The sequence below is a fragment of the Plasmopara halstedii genome (assembly GCF_900000015.1).
Source record: "Plasmopara halstedii genome assembly, contig: Scaffold_2956, whole genome shotgun sequence".
In the NCBI taxonomy this organism is placed as follows: domain Eukaryota; phylum Oomycota; class Peronosporomycetes; order Peronosporales; family Peronosporaceae; genus Plasmopara; species Plasmopara halstedii.
The window spans coordinates 193,803-209,688 of record NW_020189861.1 but is presented as its reverse complement, the minus strand read 5'-3'; the positions used below and the strand labels follow the sequence as shown (position 1 = coordinate 209,688).

At 46.2% G+C, this 15,886-nt stretch overlaps 3 protein-coding genes across 3 annotated transcripts; 2 read left to right on the top strand and 1 right to left on the bottom strand.

Annotated features, from left to right (window-relative positions):
- Nucleotides 1-5,764: 5,764 nt before the first annotated feature.
- Nucleotides 5,765-6,117, top strand: PHALS_06146 (uncharacterized protein; the record flags this gene model as incomplete). Its single annotated transcript, XM_024719384.1, has 2 exons — nucleotides 5,765-5,809; nucleotides 5,989-6,117. The coding sequence occupies 2 exons, from the start codon at nucleotides 5,765-5,767 to the stop codon at nucleotides 6,115-6,117; spliced, it is 174 nt and encodes a 57-aa protein (XP_024584688.1).
- Nucleotides 6,118-7,200: 1,083 nt separating this feature from the next.
- PHALS_15145 (uncharacterized protein) lies at nucleotides 7,201-8,863 on the bottom strand. Its single transcript, XM_036407203.1, has one exon. It carries the CDS (start codon nucleotides 8,731-8,733, stop codon nucleotides 8,479-8,481), a length of 255 nt encoding a protein of 84 aa, XP_036263449.1. The 5' UTR covers nucleotides 8,734-8,863; the 3' UTR covers nucleotides 7,201-8,478.
- On the top strand, nucleotides 8,863-9,948 carry PHALS_06145 (hypothetical protein F443_05094; the record flags this gene model as incomplete). Its single annotated transcript, XM_024719382.1, has 1 exon — nucleotides 8,863-9,948. The coding sequence occupies one exon, from the start codon at nucleotides 8,863-8,865 to the stop codon at nucleotides 9,946-9,948; it is 1,086 nt and encodes a 361-aa protein (XP_024584686.1).
- Between the last annotated feature and the right edge of the window lie 5,938 nt (nucleotides 9,949-15,886).

Below are 15,886 nucleotides of genomic sequence, written 5' to 3'. Positions count from 1 at the left end.
GTTTGTATACTCTTGGAAGTCAAGCTTCCTCTGTGCAAGGTGCCGTGTGCCCCGTCACGGATGTCGTTTAGGTTTAGAGGTAGACAAACAAGAAATTATCAGTCAGATCCTTGGCTAAGAGGATTAAATCAGTTAAAAAAATAAAGATCAAAACTCCAATTCAACAGATATGAATGAAACAGAGACGTCAGAAGCTCACATCCTGTCATTAAAAGCACACGGGCCAGCTGCTCCTTCCCTCAATCTCGTTTAATCAAGACCTTCCCTCCACATCCCATCCTTGACTGACCACCTTCCACCCAACCACCTCTCACACGTCTCGTATTCAGCTGCTTCCCTATCTACGTTGCTCAATGAAGAACCGAAACTCCGCTACCGGATGTGGTGAATCATACTCGGCAGCGGATTTTCTAACCTCATGATGCATTCGATAAAAGCGTCAATTCTGTAAAACGCGACAAGCGGATTGTGGTCAAGGGAGCGTCTCGACTGGTAGCCGCTAATCGGAAGGTATTGATACAAACCGAGATAGGTAGGCTTGTGCGCGCTACTTCCGCGTGTCGCGCTATCCAGAAGTAACGCACGCAAAAAAAACAGCTCGAAGTGTGCGCAGGGATGGGTGGCAGATTGGCGCGTACTGATCGGTAAGTGATATAGAATCCAGTGTAGTCAATCATGGAGTTCCACCACGAATATATAAAGGGTTCGCTAGGATAGATGTAGCAAATATATTTGCGACCTCATGGCCTAAACACATTCACTTTGTCTTTTGCCAATCAGTACATTTTCGCTCGATTATGAGCTAAAGCCCCGCAATCTGTGCCCTCGGCTACGACTCCTCCCTCGCCATGAAATTCTCCGACCCCAGCCGCATCAACAAGTTTGACAGTACCAACATCCACATGGAAGTTGGAGATGCAGATGGCGCTTGAAGAATGTAGTCTGAGAAAAGTCGTTTCCGGGAATAACAAGTTTGATCATTGCGGCACCATGCTGAGTCAGTCAGCGTACAAGAGGAAGTCGTACGAGGCATTAGCGATCATCTGTCCCACGATGCAAGTTGCGCCATCGCCGTTGTATTGGTCAGTGGATGGCACGAACGATGCATGGTTGCGCCTGGAGTCACGTTTTAAGATGAATTGTTCGACCAATAAGCGCTGTCAACGGTTCTTGACGACAAAATTGGCCAAGGATGATGATGTGTTGGAGACATATACAATATCACGATGCTAGTGGGGCAAGTCGACTTTGTTGGAGCTCCAGTCAGCTAGAGCGACTTGATCATGATGCTTTGGGCAAGTGTATACAATTTGATTGCGCTGTTGGTTGTGGCGTTGAAGTATAAAATCGACTCGCTGTCGTGACAGCTTGTAACGGGATTACACGTACCCTGGTATGAACGGGTGGATTACACAAGATGGTCTGACCGTACAAATATCTGGGTTACACGATACGGTTTAAACACACAATGGTGTGGCTACACCGAAACAAGAAGCCACTACGTGGCGGGACTGCCAGTAGTTATGCATACTAATCAGGCTTTTCTATCCAGTTTGGAGAATAGGTGGCCCTGTCGCGAACAAAAAGATAATACAATTTCAATATTAAACGGAAGAGTACATCGCCTTGGATTAATATTTGGGTACTCGTGGAGGAATCGGATTGCGGTCCACTACATTCATACTGGTTCAAGTACAGAGGGTAAGATCGGTGACCTAAGTAAGCTTCTATTAGCAAAGAGCTACGGCATCTCCGCTGTACTTGGTAGCACTTGTAGTCAATCTCCGCCTGAGTCGTTACTCTGTGAAGGATCGAGCAATTCTCCTATTTGCCCCAGGATATGCAGGACGGGCTTAAAAACTGCTGTTTCTGCTTGACCCTGAGGGCGTGCAACGCCTAGCTTCGCTAGGATCCGAAGCGATAAGTGCGTGGCAAGAGGTGTTTACGTGCTTTAAAAATACTCTGCTAGGGCACCTCGATAAGAAGATGTCAGCGAAGACTGCGTCTACAACGCCACCGTCGACGACGTATAACTCCTTCCGACCCAGGCCGCTAATTGTGAGCGTTAAGACTGTCGAGGGCAAGGGCGGGTAAAAACTCTTGCTCTGGTTGAGAGGGGCCAAGATAACAATGGCGTTCGCCATGCCCCAGAACGAGCAACAGCGCGTGGCGCTAGCTATATTCAAGCTCAGGAGTCGAGCGCGAGAATGGGCACGACGTGCAGCACTTCGGTGAAAGCGGCGTTCCCCTCCTGGACAAATTTGAAACTGCAGCTTTTGCGGATGTTCTCGCCACCTAACCAGGCACATCGCGTGCGATCGCGTCTCCTTGCCGCCCGACTGAGCAAACAGGAGTTGATGGACTTTGTCCAAGAATTGCGTACTCTTATTGCCGGGATGGCAGCTGATTCTCTCCCCGAAGCGGTCACAGTGATCGTCTTTATGGAGGTCCTCCGCATTGGCATGGCCAGAATGAAAGTCTTTCGTGTATCTGTCTTCTTTTGTAAGAACAGTGAATGCGGCATTGAATGTCGAATTCAACTTTGAGTCGACACGACTTGGTTGGAATGCACATCCTCAAGCTCGTCGAGTGGGTCTAGGGTTTAACTTTGCCATCGGCTGTGCACTGCTGCTAGCAGACGCCGAGGGGAAAGATTGGGTGATCGCGTTCGAATCTCGCCAGCTCAAGGCTGCGGAGAAAAGCTACCCAGTTCTCGACAAGGAATTCTTTGCGATGAAGTATGCACTTGTCAAGTTCAGGGTACGCCTGCTTGGCTCAAAGTCGTATGTGATCTACACAAATCATACGTCCCGACGCACTGCGACTCCGTCACCTCACCTCTCGCAGATGATGGTCAGTTGACTCTTATTCTTTGCAGAATAGAATTTCGAGGTGAAGAATAAGCCAGGAAAGCAGAATGCTTTGACTGATGCGTTGTCACGCAGACCGAAGTATGAGCTTGCTCATGTCGCGATGGTGACGTCGTCAGTGACGGATTTGATCCGCGCCGCATACGTGGGTGATGATATGTGTGTAGTGCTGCTACAGGCTCTCGAGAACAAGGGGTCTGAAAAATTGGACAAGAAGTTGTCGACGCGATTGCGCGCACAGTTACACTGATTTTCGTTAAATAACGGATTGCTGTATTGTAGCATCTATTCGAAGGATGCGCCAAGAGTTGTGGTTCCTTACGATGAGAATTTGAAATACCATATTTTCTATGAGGCTTAGGACATCCCAATCAGTGGTCATCTCGGTCGTGAAAAGACGTACAGCTCTGTGAGTTGCCACTACTGGTGTCCCAAGCTGTACAAAAAAGAGCACGTATGTGCGCACGTGTGAGATTACGTCAAAGGTTGAAACCCTCCCCGAATGCGGCGGCGACGCTGGCCACCTTACCGGGATCCTCGCAGTTCATGAGTATGGACTTTGCGTTTGGCCTTCCCAACGACTCGGCGGGTAACATGGGTGTGGTGGTCTTTGTGGACTGTTTGAGCAAGATGGCTCAGCATGCGGCAGTGCTGTAATCCTCCGACGGTGTGGGTACGGCGACGCTGTTTGTGGATCGTGTCTTTCGACAACACGGACTTCCGAAGGCAATTGTCTCTGACAGGAGGCACTTATAATAGAGTATGCCACCAAGTCAGGCAGCGTATGACTGATCGATTCTGGTTTAATGCAGCACATGACGCACGCGAAAAAACTACAAGACGTTTTCTTTATGAAACGTCCATTCTGCAGACTTAAGCCAACAAGTGGCAAAATTTGAGTGCGTGTGATTGTTATTTACAGTACACTGATACCTTGAAACGGTTGCCGCTGAACAGCATGGTAGGCTGTACAATGATCTTGACGCGAACAATCAGTTTCATCAGTTGCCCATGCGATAGAGTGATACCTCTTAAGCTATCTGGCGGAGTAGCCGGCAATACCCAGGAGCAGACTTAAATAGCAGATAGGCTAAATTGTGTGGTGACGCAGTAGTTCAGGCGGCCATCGTGCACAGGAACAGATCGATCTCAACGGTGTTTCCGCCCGTGGTCTTGTAGAACACGGAAGGTCGATTGTGGACATTCATATTAAACACTTGTGGGCAATGATCGAGTAATTGCGCTTGAATTCACACTTTGCTAACCGGAATGAGTGTGTCGTTGGCTATGACAAAATCTCGTTTTTGAGTTGCTCATCGAGAAAATGGCCATCGGAAAAATCCCTTAGGCGAAGTCGTTGTTGAGTGGCCAGTGCTTCTACCTAGATCGAATGAAAAATGAGACTTGGCCTGTTCGGCTGTTTGCACAATTATAATGCAATTTACACTGACATGGTAGCGTACGTTCCAGACAAAAATGTTCTGCACATTCGAAAACTGAACTCAGTACAAAAATAGCATACGACTCAATGAGCACCATGCACTGATAGCTCGATACGTATAAGTGCTTAAGAATTATCTGAATTTCTTTCGAGTGCGGCATTGGGTTAAGCTCATCGACGCCCTTGGTCATTCTACCGTTTCCGGCATTCTTTCGTGACAACTAGCATGGTAGAATGTACCGCATTTTGATTTATCAGATGGTGATTTCAGTAATTCGGACAGTGATTTTTTATTGGATCATTTGAGCTGAATGCTGGATATGACGAAATTGTTATCGATGGGAAAATAGTCTAGGAGATCCTCGACATGATATTCTCTGCCGATAGTATGCCGGTGGCCATGCTTCGTATTCAACCGCACGCCTCACAGGAGTTTTCAGCTTAAACTTCGCTCAATGTAGATTTGATTTTCAAACCACAATATATCATCAACGCGATGGTCAGACGCAATGCGTCAATCGCATTGTGAAAATCGTACGTCAAACTCTTGCGCGAGACAACAGCAGTGCTGGAGCGAATGATTCAAATTTGTATATTCGCTGGATTATCACATAAACACTCCACAGGCCTTACAATTTTTTCATAATGATTTGTTGACCTCACGGACTCTTTTATAACCACCACGAAGTGGCTTGATTGATACGATTCGACTTGCTGATATCAGGCGGCTAGCAGCTGCAACGAAGTGACCCAAAATAGACGCTAAGAAACACTGTCGAATTTCTACGCCTGCAGTGTTTAATGTCGATAAGGGTAAGTTGCATCCTTGATGTATTGTATTTTCGACTGAGGCAAAACTGAGTTGCACCATGAATCCGAAGAAATAAAGTGCGGGTTTACTAAGGCTATACAAGACCCGCTCTCACAAGTTTCGGATCTGATTCCCACTGTCGGAGACAATGAAGCGTCTAGAATTCTTCTCGTGACAAGCGATCTAAATTTAAGCCGGTCGGGGGGGGTCTAAGTAAATATTGCGCAGCTCAACCAGAGCAACCAATAGATGACTCATCGTGATGGTGGACCATTGCATATAACCGATGTGAATGCCATGCTTTCACTTTGCAGATTGAAACGTTTGAGTTAAACGACGCTTAAGCCATTCGTCGGCTTTGCATACTCTGAAGCCGGATCAAGGGTGATCGTGCTCTTTTCATCTAGTGCGCGAATTGAGTAGAGTACTATTTGACCATTTCAGCTGAGCTTTGCTGCTAAGATGGCAATATACAGATCGTAAAGCAAACTCGAAGTAACCCTAGGCTTTCAAATCTTTCTCTGTTTAAGCAGAAGGTTTGCTCGCGTGGATTTCTCAGGGCTCTTCCGAGGCGGCGCGGAAGGTTTCGGATGAATCAATTTCATGATCACAATATAATTTAATTTGGTGTGACTGCATCGAATGCTACTGCGACTTTTGAGCTCGCAGGCTAACGAACTCGGATCGGTACGACAGTTTCAGCGCACAGGGTTTTTATGTGAATATGGCGGCTTTGTGTCAAAGGATGCGGACACGCAGTGAGTAGCTTAAGGATAGATGAGGCGGAGCGTTAATATCGCATTTTCATGAAGACATTTTTTAAGCCGCGGATTGGTTTCGTCATATGGATCTCGGTGAGGGCACAGGTACTCGGAATGTCAATTGAGGCCGCTCGTGGTGGTGATTACTTCTACCGACTCACCGGGTCAGTTCCTACGTGGTTAAACGCAGAGGCCGCACCATTCTCGGTAGGGGATGACGAATCTCGGTACTAAATACTCTTGTGGGAGCTCACCATGTGCGCGGTATATTGACTGATAGATATAAATGTCCTTATGCGGTCTACGTTTTGGTGGAGCGGATTAATGAGGTAAGACGTACGTATTTATTTGAATATGAACGTACACATTTCGCAATTGTCCTTCGAACTGAGAGAAGTACCCAAGTAGTACCATGGGTGAAGTATCAGGATAAGTGATCAGGGTGATGATATTTAAGAAAGGAGAGATACGATACGTGAGCGCATGCACACTATGCATTACATAGGCTTTGATTTATGTAGTTCGTAAAACAGATCTATTTATTTATGTATATCACCTTGTGAGATAAGTTCTTGTTACTTGCTCGAATCTCGGTTTCGTATCCCAATCTCTACATATTTACTAAATTGGACTCGAGGAGTCAATGCTCTGTGTGTGCGAGGAGCACGGCAGTCTCGTTGCAACAAGACTCTAAGTGGACATATTCATTCGCATTAAATTGAAGAAAAATTCAACACAACTCTACCACCCAAAATATCGCCCGATCTACCACCCAAAATAACGCAAGATTGCCAAAGAGGTGATTTTTATTCAAGAATTTATATTTAAATTCCCATTATCAGAGCTTTATTCTATCTAGCACTTAAAATTCATTGAGGTCTGACCATCTGATGAGCAGCATTGTTTTCCAGGCTCAAAGCCTTCGCCACCAAAATCAATGTGTTTTGCAGTCAACGAAGAACCAATGCATAAACTTGTTTTGGGATCGTGCATTTTCGAGCATAAAGTTTGTGTAGTTTAAATTACAAGCCAGTTCCGCAAGTCAACTTTTCACACTAGTAGCAGCGACGCTTTGTAATCGGCGGCGTCTCTCTCTTGGATAAACGATTCTAGAATACTGGATATTTTCCAGAAGTACGAATTTGTAGCAGAAGGTTGTCCACAAATGCTGACATGTAGTAACAAAGATTATGGTTTTGATAGTGCCAGCTCAAACTCTCGGATTAGGTTGTAAAGCATGCATTTACCCTACAAAGGACCCGATCCTTTACTTTAATTATAAAACAGCAAATTGGTAAATGACCCATGCCTTACTGCATCCCATAATGTAAAGTCCGCTGCTCAAATGTCACAAAGGTGTCGGCTTGTCGAATTGCATCAAAATGTCGAGCAGACAGAGGAACTTACGCAAAATTTTGTCTGCGTATCTAGTACTCTATCATTTGTATCATTTCGAGCTCAATCGAACAGTCAGATTACCTGCCTAACTCGTTTATTTGCTATAGGCTTTGCGACAGTGGTACAGCCCATCGAAACTGACAACCAGCGTCGTACCGCATAAAGTCGCCGAAGAAAGAATGGTCGAGAGCAACCTATCGTTAACGATAGGAAAACGCTTGGCATCCAGCAAATTTCGTATGTTATAGCGCTTTGACCTACATATAACATTTGGCAGAGTCATGATTCGTCAACAGACTTTATCCTCATACTCCGGAGTATATATTATCGCGAATAATCATTCTACGGTAGTGGTGTAATGTTAGGAATTTTGTTTAAAATGTATCACCTATGAGCTTTACAGACGTTTGAGCAGAACGCATCAATATTTAAGGGAAAGGCGCTTTAGCTTGAGATTGGGCCGGAAATTGCTGATCCAAACGTCTTACGTGAACTGTACGGCGCAGTATCACTTACTGAGGTATTGTCTTTGCGGATAGTGGAAAGTGAATCAATCGAATATGCTGGATATATATTCGGCATGAATCCACAAGCAGTCTAACTGACCGAATGTTCTTTAAAAGGAGCGTGATCTCCAAAAGCACGTAATTCGTGATATTATCTGGATCATAAGTACTCAATTTAAATCTCATTTTTGATAGTAAATTTCTTACGAGGAACATTCTTGTATTTAAATTCTCTAGGCTCCGTCTACTTAAGTGGCCCAGCCGGTCCTTTCGTTTTTCATGATCCAAGATGGCCATTCTGTACCAAGAGATGACGAGTCTCAACAATCATTAGTGCAGCGCTAAGTACAGGAGAAATTGGACTATCCTTGATCTGCATCAGTAGCCTAATCATTAATTTCACGTTGGCAGCGTATTAGAAGTTCGACATTCAAAAGCCAATTTTGAATGCAAAGATATGAACTTGGATATCTTCTGATTCGAATTCAAGTCGAAAAACAATCACTGACAGAAGCCGGATATACTTACTATGCGGACAGGGTGATTACCGACTTGTTTACTGTAGACCTACCATCTCCGCATTTATCCGCGACATAAATTAGACTCACACTTATTATTACCTGAACTTAACGGATCTGCTGGGCTGAATAATTTTCTCTATTGTGTAATTGACATGGTAAAGTCGAGACCATCAAGCTAAGCCTGGAGATACTGCAGCAAGAAAGATAAGATAAAGAGCTCTTGGTCCGGATTTTCCTGCATGGCATTGCACACTGCAAGCAACGCGACGACCATTTTTTTGGCTAATCCCTAAAGCTTGCTGACATCGTTTTGACCAATCGTCTAAACAGCTTGTTTGTGACACTATTGTGTATTCAAGCCAGAAAAAACAAGGGTGGAACAGGCTTTTAGTAGTGAGTAATACCGATCCTCTCATACGGTACATGTCCTGTTGAAACACAAGCCAGCGCAGCACAGCCCACACTGAGCTCCGCTATCCTCTTCATTCGCAAAATAATCAAGCAACAAACATCTAGAAGGAGCAGTGGCTCGAGTAGGTACCAGATAAGGCCGGATGCCGAATAACAAAATGTCCAACTTGGCGATTGGTCGGCGTATACGCGAGGACATCACGTCAAAAGCCTCACAACTCGTACCACAGCTCGTTGTGCGCCCAACGAGTCATAAAGGCGAGACTTTGCAAGTGGCAATGGGTGGTACCGCTATTGAACGTTCTTTGGTCAACGTGGGCTCTGTTGCAGTGTACCTCGTAAAACCTGTGATCTCGACTGACAATAAACTTGGGAAAAAAGCGACAATTTTTGCCATACATGTGCAGAACGCCATATCCGGTCGCAGTTGGGTGGTACATCGTCGCTACTCGGACTTCATGATGTTACGCGGTCTCGTAACTGAACATTTTAAGCTCTTTGGCGATGAATTTCCACGTATCGCCAGCTTAGTAGACGATCTCTACTTTCCCAAAAAGCATAAATTTCGCTATAAAATGGGTAAAGTAGTCGAGCACCGTTGCGATGCTTTTCTAGAGTATCTCATGGGATTACATCGTCTTCTTATCAGCCAGAACTACCTTGTGCGTCGTGACATCAGTCCTATTGGAATTTCTATTTTACGTGGATTCTTAGGCAGCGCTCTTGTGCACGATCCCAGCCACAAGGCTTACAGCTTCCATAAGCCTATTTCGCCAATTGAGCTCCACCCTGCGGATCGTACTCCAATCAATCAATGTGGATCTTTGACTACAGTGCTTGAAGACGACGCCGAGTATGTTGTTGAGATCGAAGACGTCGAACCCGAAACAGAGTTGGATGTTGTTTCGACTGAAAGCACAGACGATTCACTTTCTGATGAATTGAGTGAGAGCGATGATACTGAAGAGGATATGAAGCGTATTTTAGAAATCGTAGACCGCCGACGCTCCCACAAATACGCACGCAATCGCCGCGTGCTACATTTTCTTCGTAAAGACGTCGTGTCGGAGAGTCCAGTGGTCACAGATCCGGTTTTAGACTCAGAGGATATTCCTCTGAGTACACCTCGCCCGCGAACTCGCGTCCACACCGAAAACATGTATGTGCGCTCTTCTGAGATGGTCCGACCATTCGAGGCAGTCGTGGCCTCGAAGCCGGTGTGGGCTTAAAAGAATTGGAAATTCGCATTCGAGCTTCAGCTGCACGGCATCAAGCAGACAGCAACGGAACTGTGCTGCAGGATTCCATGCGGTGGCTTGTGGCCAAATGTTGTAGCTTAAACCACGTCTCGCCAAACAGCACCGCTGCATACAAGCATCATTACTTAGTATTATTTAAAGTCATAAATCTTCTTCTAGTTTGTTATTCTGCTTACATTACATTTGCCGAAATATTTCAAACAGAATCTGCTCCAAGTCTCTGGTCTAGGTCTCAATCAGAATCTGCTGAGGCCTTCAATCATATCCGGAACCCCATTCCAATTAATGGCACAAGGTGTTCTTGTGTGCGTACACATTACACACTTTTGTTTCATTGTACAAAATGCACATGACTCATTTGGTGATAACGGACGGTCGAAGTCGCTCGCTCGGGTGTGGCCCTATCACACTCTTTATAACTGGGCATCTCGCTAACATCGAAAGCAAACGAAGCGCAAGAACGGACAGCTCAGTGTTTTTTAATCCGAAGGTCATCATATTCCAGGAGTATCGCCTGCGCTTAGATGAGCAGTGCCAGCGCACTCCACATTTCTAAGAAAATTAAAGATGGCGAGAACACTGATTAGTATGAAGTTCGATTCACACGCTGTGTGAGATAAAAGACAATTTTTATCCGCCTTTAGACTCAACAAGTTAGCTTCAGCAAGGCGAAGATTCATGTACAGCTTCGACTTGCACTTGACTTGTCGAAGTACATAGCACGGCACAGACTTAAAACTGTCGAGTACATCACCACTAGACTCTGCTGTTAATGGCCCCGCTTGTCTCCACGAGACTGCCGTAATAAGGGTATGTCTAACACAGGGTAGATTCCTATCTGTGCTGCAACGGTCAACTTTGCCCTTTATCCTTGGGAATGAAGGCCGAGGGTGATCCAGGTTGTATATTGTCGCGGCACCAGAGCAATCTTTCCGAAGTGAAGTTTTAACCTCCCACAAATCTTTCCATCCCAATGGATGAGAATGACACCCTGGTGTGACCACTAGTCCATCAAACGTTCTTCAAGAAGGTGGATCACACCTTGCTTACCGAGGAGTGCCAGCGGGGTCGACCGTCGCGCCACTAGCTCTAGGGTTCTCTCTGTGATCACGGCACATCGACTCTTTTCGAGAGTCTCGGTCAGCGTCCGAAACCGAGATGAGTTTGATCTCAAGTTCGATATCTGAGCTTCGTGTTGAACGGGGTGGCTTGGAGCTCACCAGCGATTAAGAACATCGCCGCTGTTTTGATTGAAGGATGGGTCCGCTACAGGAGATGGTGATGATGTTGCTCCGTCTACATCAAAATCCTTCACACTCGACACGAAATGGTATGACTTGAGTAAGCCCATATAAAACGCAGGATGTGTTTGCATTTTCTTTGGGATGTTAACAGTAAAAGTCTCCTTTTCGCTTCAACGATTCACGGTCCGATGTGGTTGAGCGCGCAGTGGTGATACGTCGTATTGAGAACCCAAAGACGTGAATACTGTAGGAGGTGAATGATAGTGACCGGCCATCCCGGAAGAGAAACGACAAACTGCTCCGTGCAAGCTTGTTTATTGATGGCCCATTAAAGTAGGTAAGCAAATACATGTGCACGAGGGAAAGGTCTCAAGCGGTCAATCCCTGTCTGCATGCTTCAGCGCCTCTGGCCAGCATGCATGTTCCGGCAAAGTATCGGTAGTCCGTAAGTATGAAAGTTTGGGCTTTGTGTTTGTTGCTCCAAAAGACGCGTTCGGTAATGCTGACATTGTGATAGTTTTGAGGCGTCTACTCAAGGTCGCTCATCTTGTTACTAATAGCGATATTGTGACGAGTAAGAATAGAGCTATGCCACTTCTCAGAAATTTTAGTTACGGCATCTCGAACCACGGAGTGCAACAAAGTACCTCAATTAGCACATCAGAGTAATGACTCGTCTTAGCTCCTGGCGCACGCCGAAACTTCAGAGAGTTGACGTGTCACGACAGCCGAGAGAGCTCGCGAGAGCCAGCAACAGAAGTTTGGCTTTTGTCGGCGCTACTCTGTTCAATAAACAAAAGCTGATCACTTTCACGTGGAACGGTAGGTGGGCCAGCGGGTACACCACGGCTGTAGCCAGTACCTGGTGAAGCACAATGAATTTTCTCACTTAAACACTCAAGGGTGTTGAGCTCTTATTTTGGCAAAAAAAACTTGGTGACATTGCCGCTAATGACCTGGCGCACTCTCACATTTTGTCTTCCCCGAAAAAAGTAGGGTCTCCCGTCGTAGTGCGCTTTCCAATAGCTGGTGGAGTTGGTTTGCTTCAGGCCGGAGACTTGGCTGGTAGTATAACGGTTGTCTCATGAAACCAACCGGGGTTGTTTACAGCAAATTTATATGATGATTTTTCCCCTCGACGACTATGTCGTGCGTTGTACTTTGAAAGCTTAGCTATTAAAAGTAGCTCCAGTCGGTCGTCGAAATCACACGGGACCAAGGGGCAATATTATGAGACGGGTTACAACGCGTCTTCCTCACCTAGTGCGTCAAAAATGCATTAGATTTGCGCTCATCAGCGTTTAGTGCTCAAGTTACAATGTATTTGAAGGATCTAGATCCAAGTGCATTCAAAAATCCCAAAAGTTAAGGACGTAAGTGGTTATAAAGTGCCACCGCAAAGCAACTTCTGGTGCTCGCCTAGCTATTTGTGCGAGCGGAATAGCATGCCTAGGCGTGTAGTGGCTCCACCCCAGCGCGGTAAGCAACTTTGTTGGTCTAAACCTCAGTCACAACATGGTAAAATTGGCAAGAGCTGGATGAGCAAGTTGCATTTCCTAAGCCAGGCCCACCTTGATGGTTAACTGAATATCGGTGAAAGCTACGACTTGCTATTGAAACACTGCCTGCATCAGATAAATGACACGGAAATCTTAGTTCGTGTTGAGGGGAGGCGGAACGCAATGAACGCCTCTCTCACAATAGAAGGTCTAATCATAAGCCCCTACAAAATAGCGGAGGTGTCAATTAAGTCTTGGGAATCACTACGACCGCTCACATCGGGGAGTAACTCGACCTCCTCACTGAATACAACTTCAAGGGCGTCGGAGTTACGCCATTCTCAGAGGCCTGTCGAGCTATGCCAGATGAATGGTGGAAGAGGACTTTCGACGCAAAGATGCTGGTAGGATATTACACTATAGCGCTCGAAGAGTGAAGAGAGAACCGCGCGCAATATGTGCTCGTTTGCACATTTTACTCAATATCTTACGAAGACGGAAGACACGCGAGCCCCAGTGTGCTCTCCTATATTTAGTGTTAGTTTATAGGGAAATCTTTTGGTATGCAGATCAACCTCGGTTTCTCATATCATATCTGTAGAGTTTCTCGGCTCTGCTTCTGGGTTGAGTTCACGATCTCGATCTCTGTGCATTACTGAACACGGACTCGTTGATCTTTTGCTGCGCAAGGTGCACTGCAACCACCTCACAAATGATCACACGACATTCCTGAATGTATCAGAACTCCCATCACCTTAAAAAGACCGAGACGGTAATAGTAACGCTCGATCGCCCTGGGCACCGAGCCCCACAGCAGCTAAAATTGAGGCGCTCCCTTCTGGACTGGTTTTTCTTTTCTCGGTGTCCGTGAGGTTTGTTAAAATCTAATCTTTATAGTCAACTACCTTCCACCTACTGGGACTTGACGTTTTTCCGCAAGATGCACGATGATGGACCCTGCGTGTGAGCTTTGCCTTTCAACCCAGATAAAAAAGGAAGCTCAAATGACGGACGCAAATGTAGTTGTCATGCCACGTATGTACAATCTGTAGACACTACGGTGCTGCTTGGCAGCTAGAGTTCATTCTGTCCCTCCTCATTATGGCTTCTGACATTCTCAAGTAGACGTGCCTCTCGCGCTCCACAGCCCTTGCACGTGATCTCGATAAGAAAAGAGGACACGTGTGCATACAATACACTTCGTAACGGGGTAGACATTGCACCGAGTAATACAGCAAGCATACAGACTAGATATATTAGTTTCTCTTCCTTTCTCTTTTCTGGTGCATGCGTGCAACTGAGCACTTCGATAAAGCGGCATCTGAGATCACGCACTCTTACTTTTTAATGCTTCCAGCAAAGCCACTCATTTTCCGTTTGACTTAATCTCTGTTCATATCGCCTCATCGATCGGCGACGTCACTTCAAGAAATACAGCAATTGCAACATACTAAGTCGTACTGGGTTATGCCCTACCTCGAATGCATGTTGGTGTAATTCTTCGTGAGGGATACGTTACGCTAAGGGAACTGTAAGAAGGATCACAAATGGCTAAAAGCTAAGCAGAAGCACGCTGAATTTGACAAGCGCATACTTTAGTGCAAGTAACTCATTTATCCCGAACCGGGTAGTCTTTCTCTACCAATATGATTAACTGTTCAAAAGAAACAGCAATATGCCTCTCACTTCTGTGAGTCTTCGAGCAAGACGCCCATCAGTTTGACGATTATGCCATATGAGCAGTCTAAACACAAGCGACGTCCAACTGTTTGCTGTCGCAGAATTACAGGCTACTTCGTGGCAATGCGCAAATTTGTTTTGTCGACATATTCGCTGATAGGCGAGCTGATCTTGCGGAGTCGGATGCGGTAAACCACGAAAAAAACCTTTGAGTAGTGCTTGAAGTTTGCGCTCCGACATGTTCTTCACTCGTTCAGACAATGCGTCGCTGGGGGTCGATGCGATTCTTCATTCGATTTACTTCCTAAAAAATCTTATTCTGGAGGCATATCCCGCAAAACTACATGCTATTGGTGATTGGCCAGTATCCCTGCCTCAAAGGAATCCAAAGAAGTGCGTTGACCTGGACAATAATTCGCAAAAATCTAGTGCAAATCATCTTGGTACGGCCCCTCACAAATTCTTTAAAAAAGAGACGTCAAAGGTCCTGATGCAGCGAGGCTACCGTAGCCCTTTGCTAAGAGGAAGCGTACTTAAGGTCACCGACCTTCGTTCTATACTAGTAGCAGTACGAGTGTAGCGGATCACAATCCGCTACCTCCAAGAGTACCCGAAACCTTAACCCGAGGCAAATGTACTCTTTCGCTCAAAATTAGAACTGCATTTATTTGTTTTGTTTGCGGCAGAGCCGCCTATATCTGAATCTATAGGTTTTCGAAATTAAATAATCAAACCTAATTGATATGCATAACCAATGGCAGTCATTGTGTGATTTTACCGACTTGTGTAATCCACAGTTTTCTACGGTCACACCCTCTTGTGTGACCCACCCTTTCATACCAGGGTACGTGTAACCCCGTTACCCTCTCCCCCATCAAAGCTGTGAATACCCACAATTCATATTTTACTGTCGCCTCGTACGAGGCCCGCGTGTCTGAGACACCGTTACGACTAGGATCATTTTTATGCTTTTTGTGCTCAATGAGCCCTGTGTCTATGACACAAAAACACCCAGCGTCGCTGGTTCCGAGGGCGCCCGTAGGCAGATATTTCCTTCGTCTCCTGCACGCGGTACAACTCTGGACAGTATGTTCGCGGCTTCACGGGAAGCACATCCCAAGTCCTCCGCAACCGGGCGCCAATTACCACGCCCGCAACGGGCTACGGACTTCCTCGTCGAGGATTCGGAGGAAGTCGGCTACGAGTCGAAAATTCCTTGATCAGGATGGGAAGATGAGGAGGGCGAGGCACGCCAACGGCGCGACGTGAGTTCTGCTCAAACCTTGCGGACACTGTGTCCGCTTTCCGACCTCTCGACTTCCGGGAGAGGTGGTATTATATCCAATCGCTCCGACGAGGCACAGAAGCAGCAGTTGGAGGCTGCCCACAGGGCGGCTATCATGCGCTCGTATCTACGTTGGGTTCTAGACCCACGTGTGGAGTACGGCTTCGTCTTGGCGGATCCCTCCACTGAAGCGAAAGACG

What these genes read in the sequence shown, in the direction of transcription:
- PHALS_15145 (XM_036407203.1), bottom strand. Translation starts at nt 8,733, where the DNA reads ATGTACCGTATGAGAGGATCGGTATTACTCACTACTAAAAGCCTGTTC.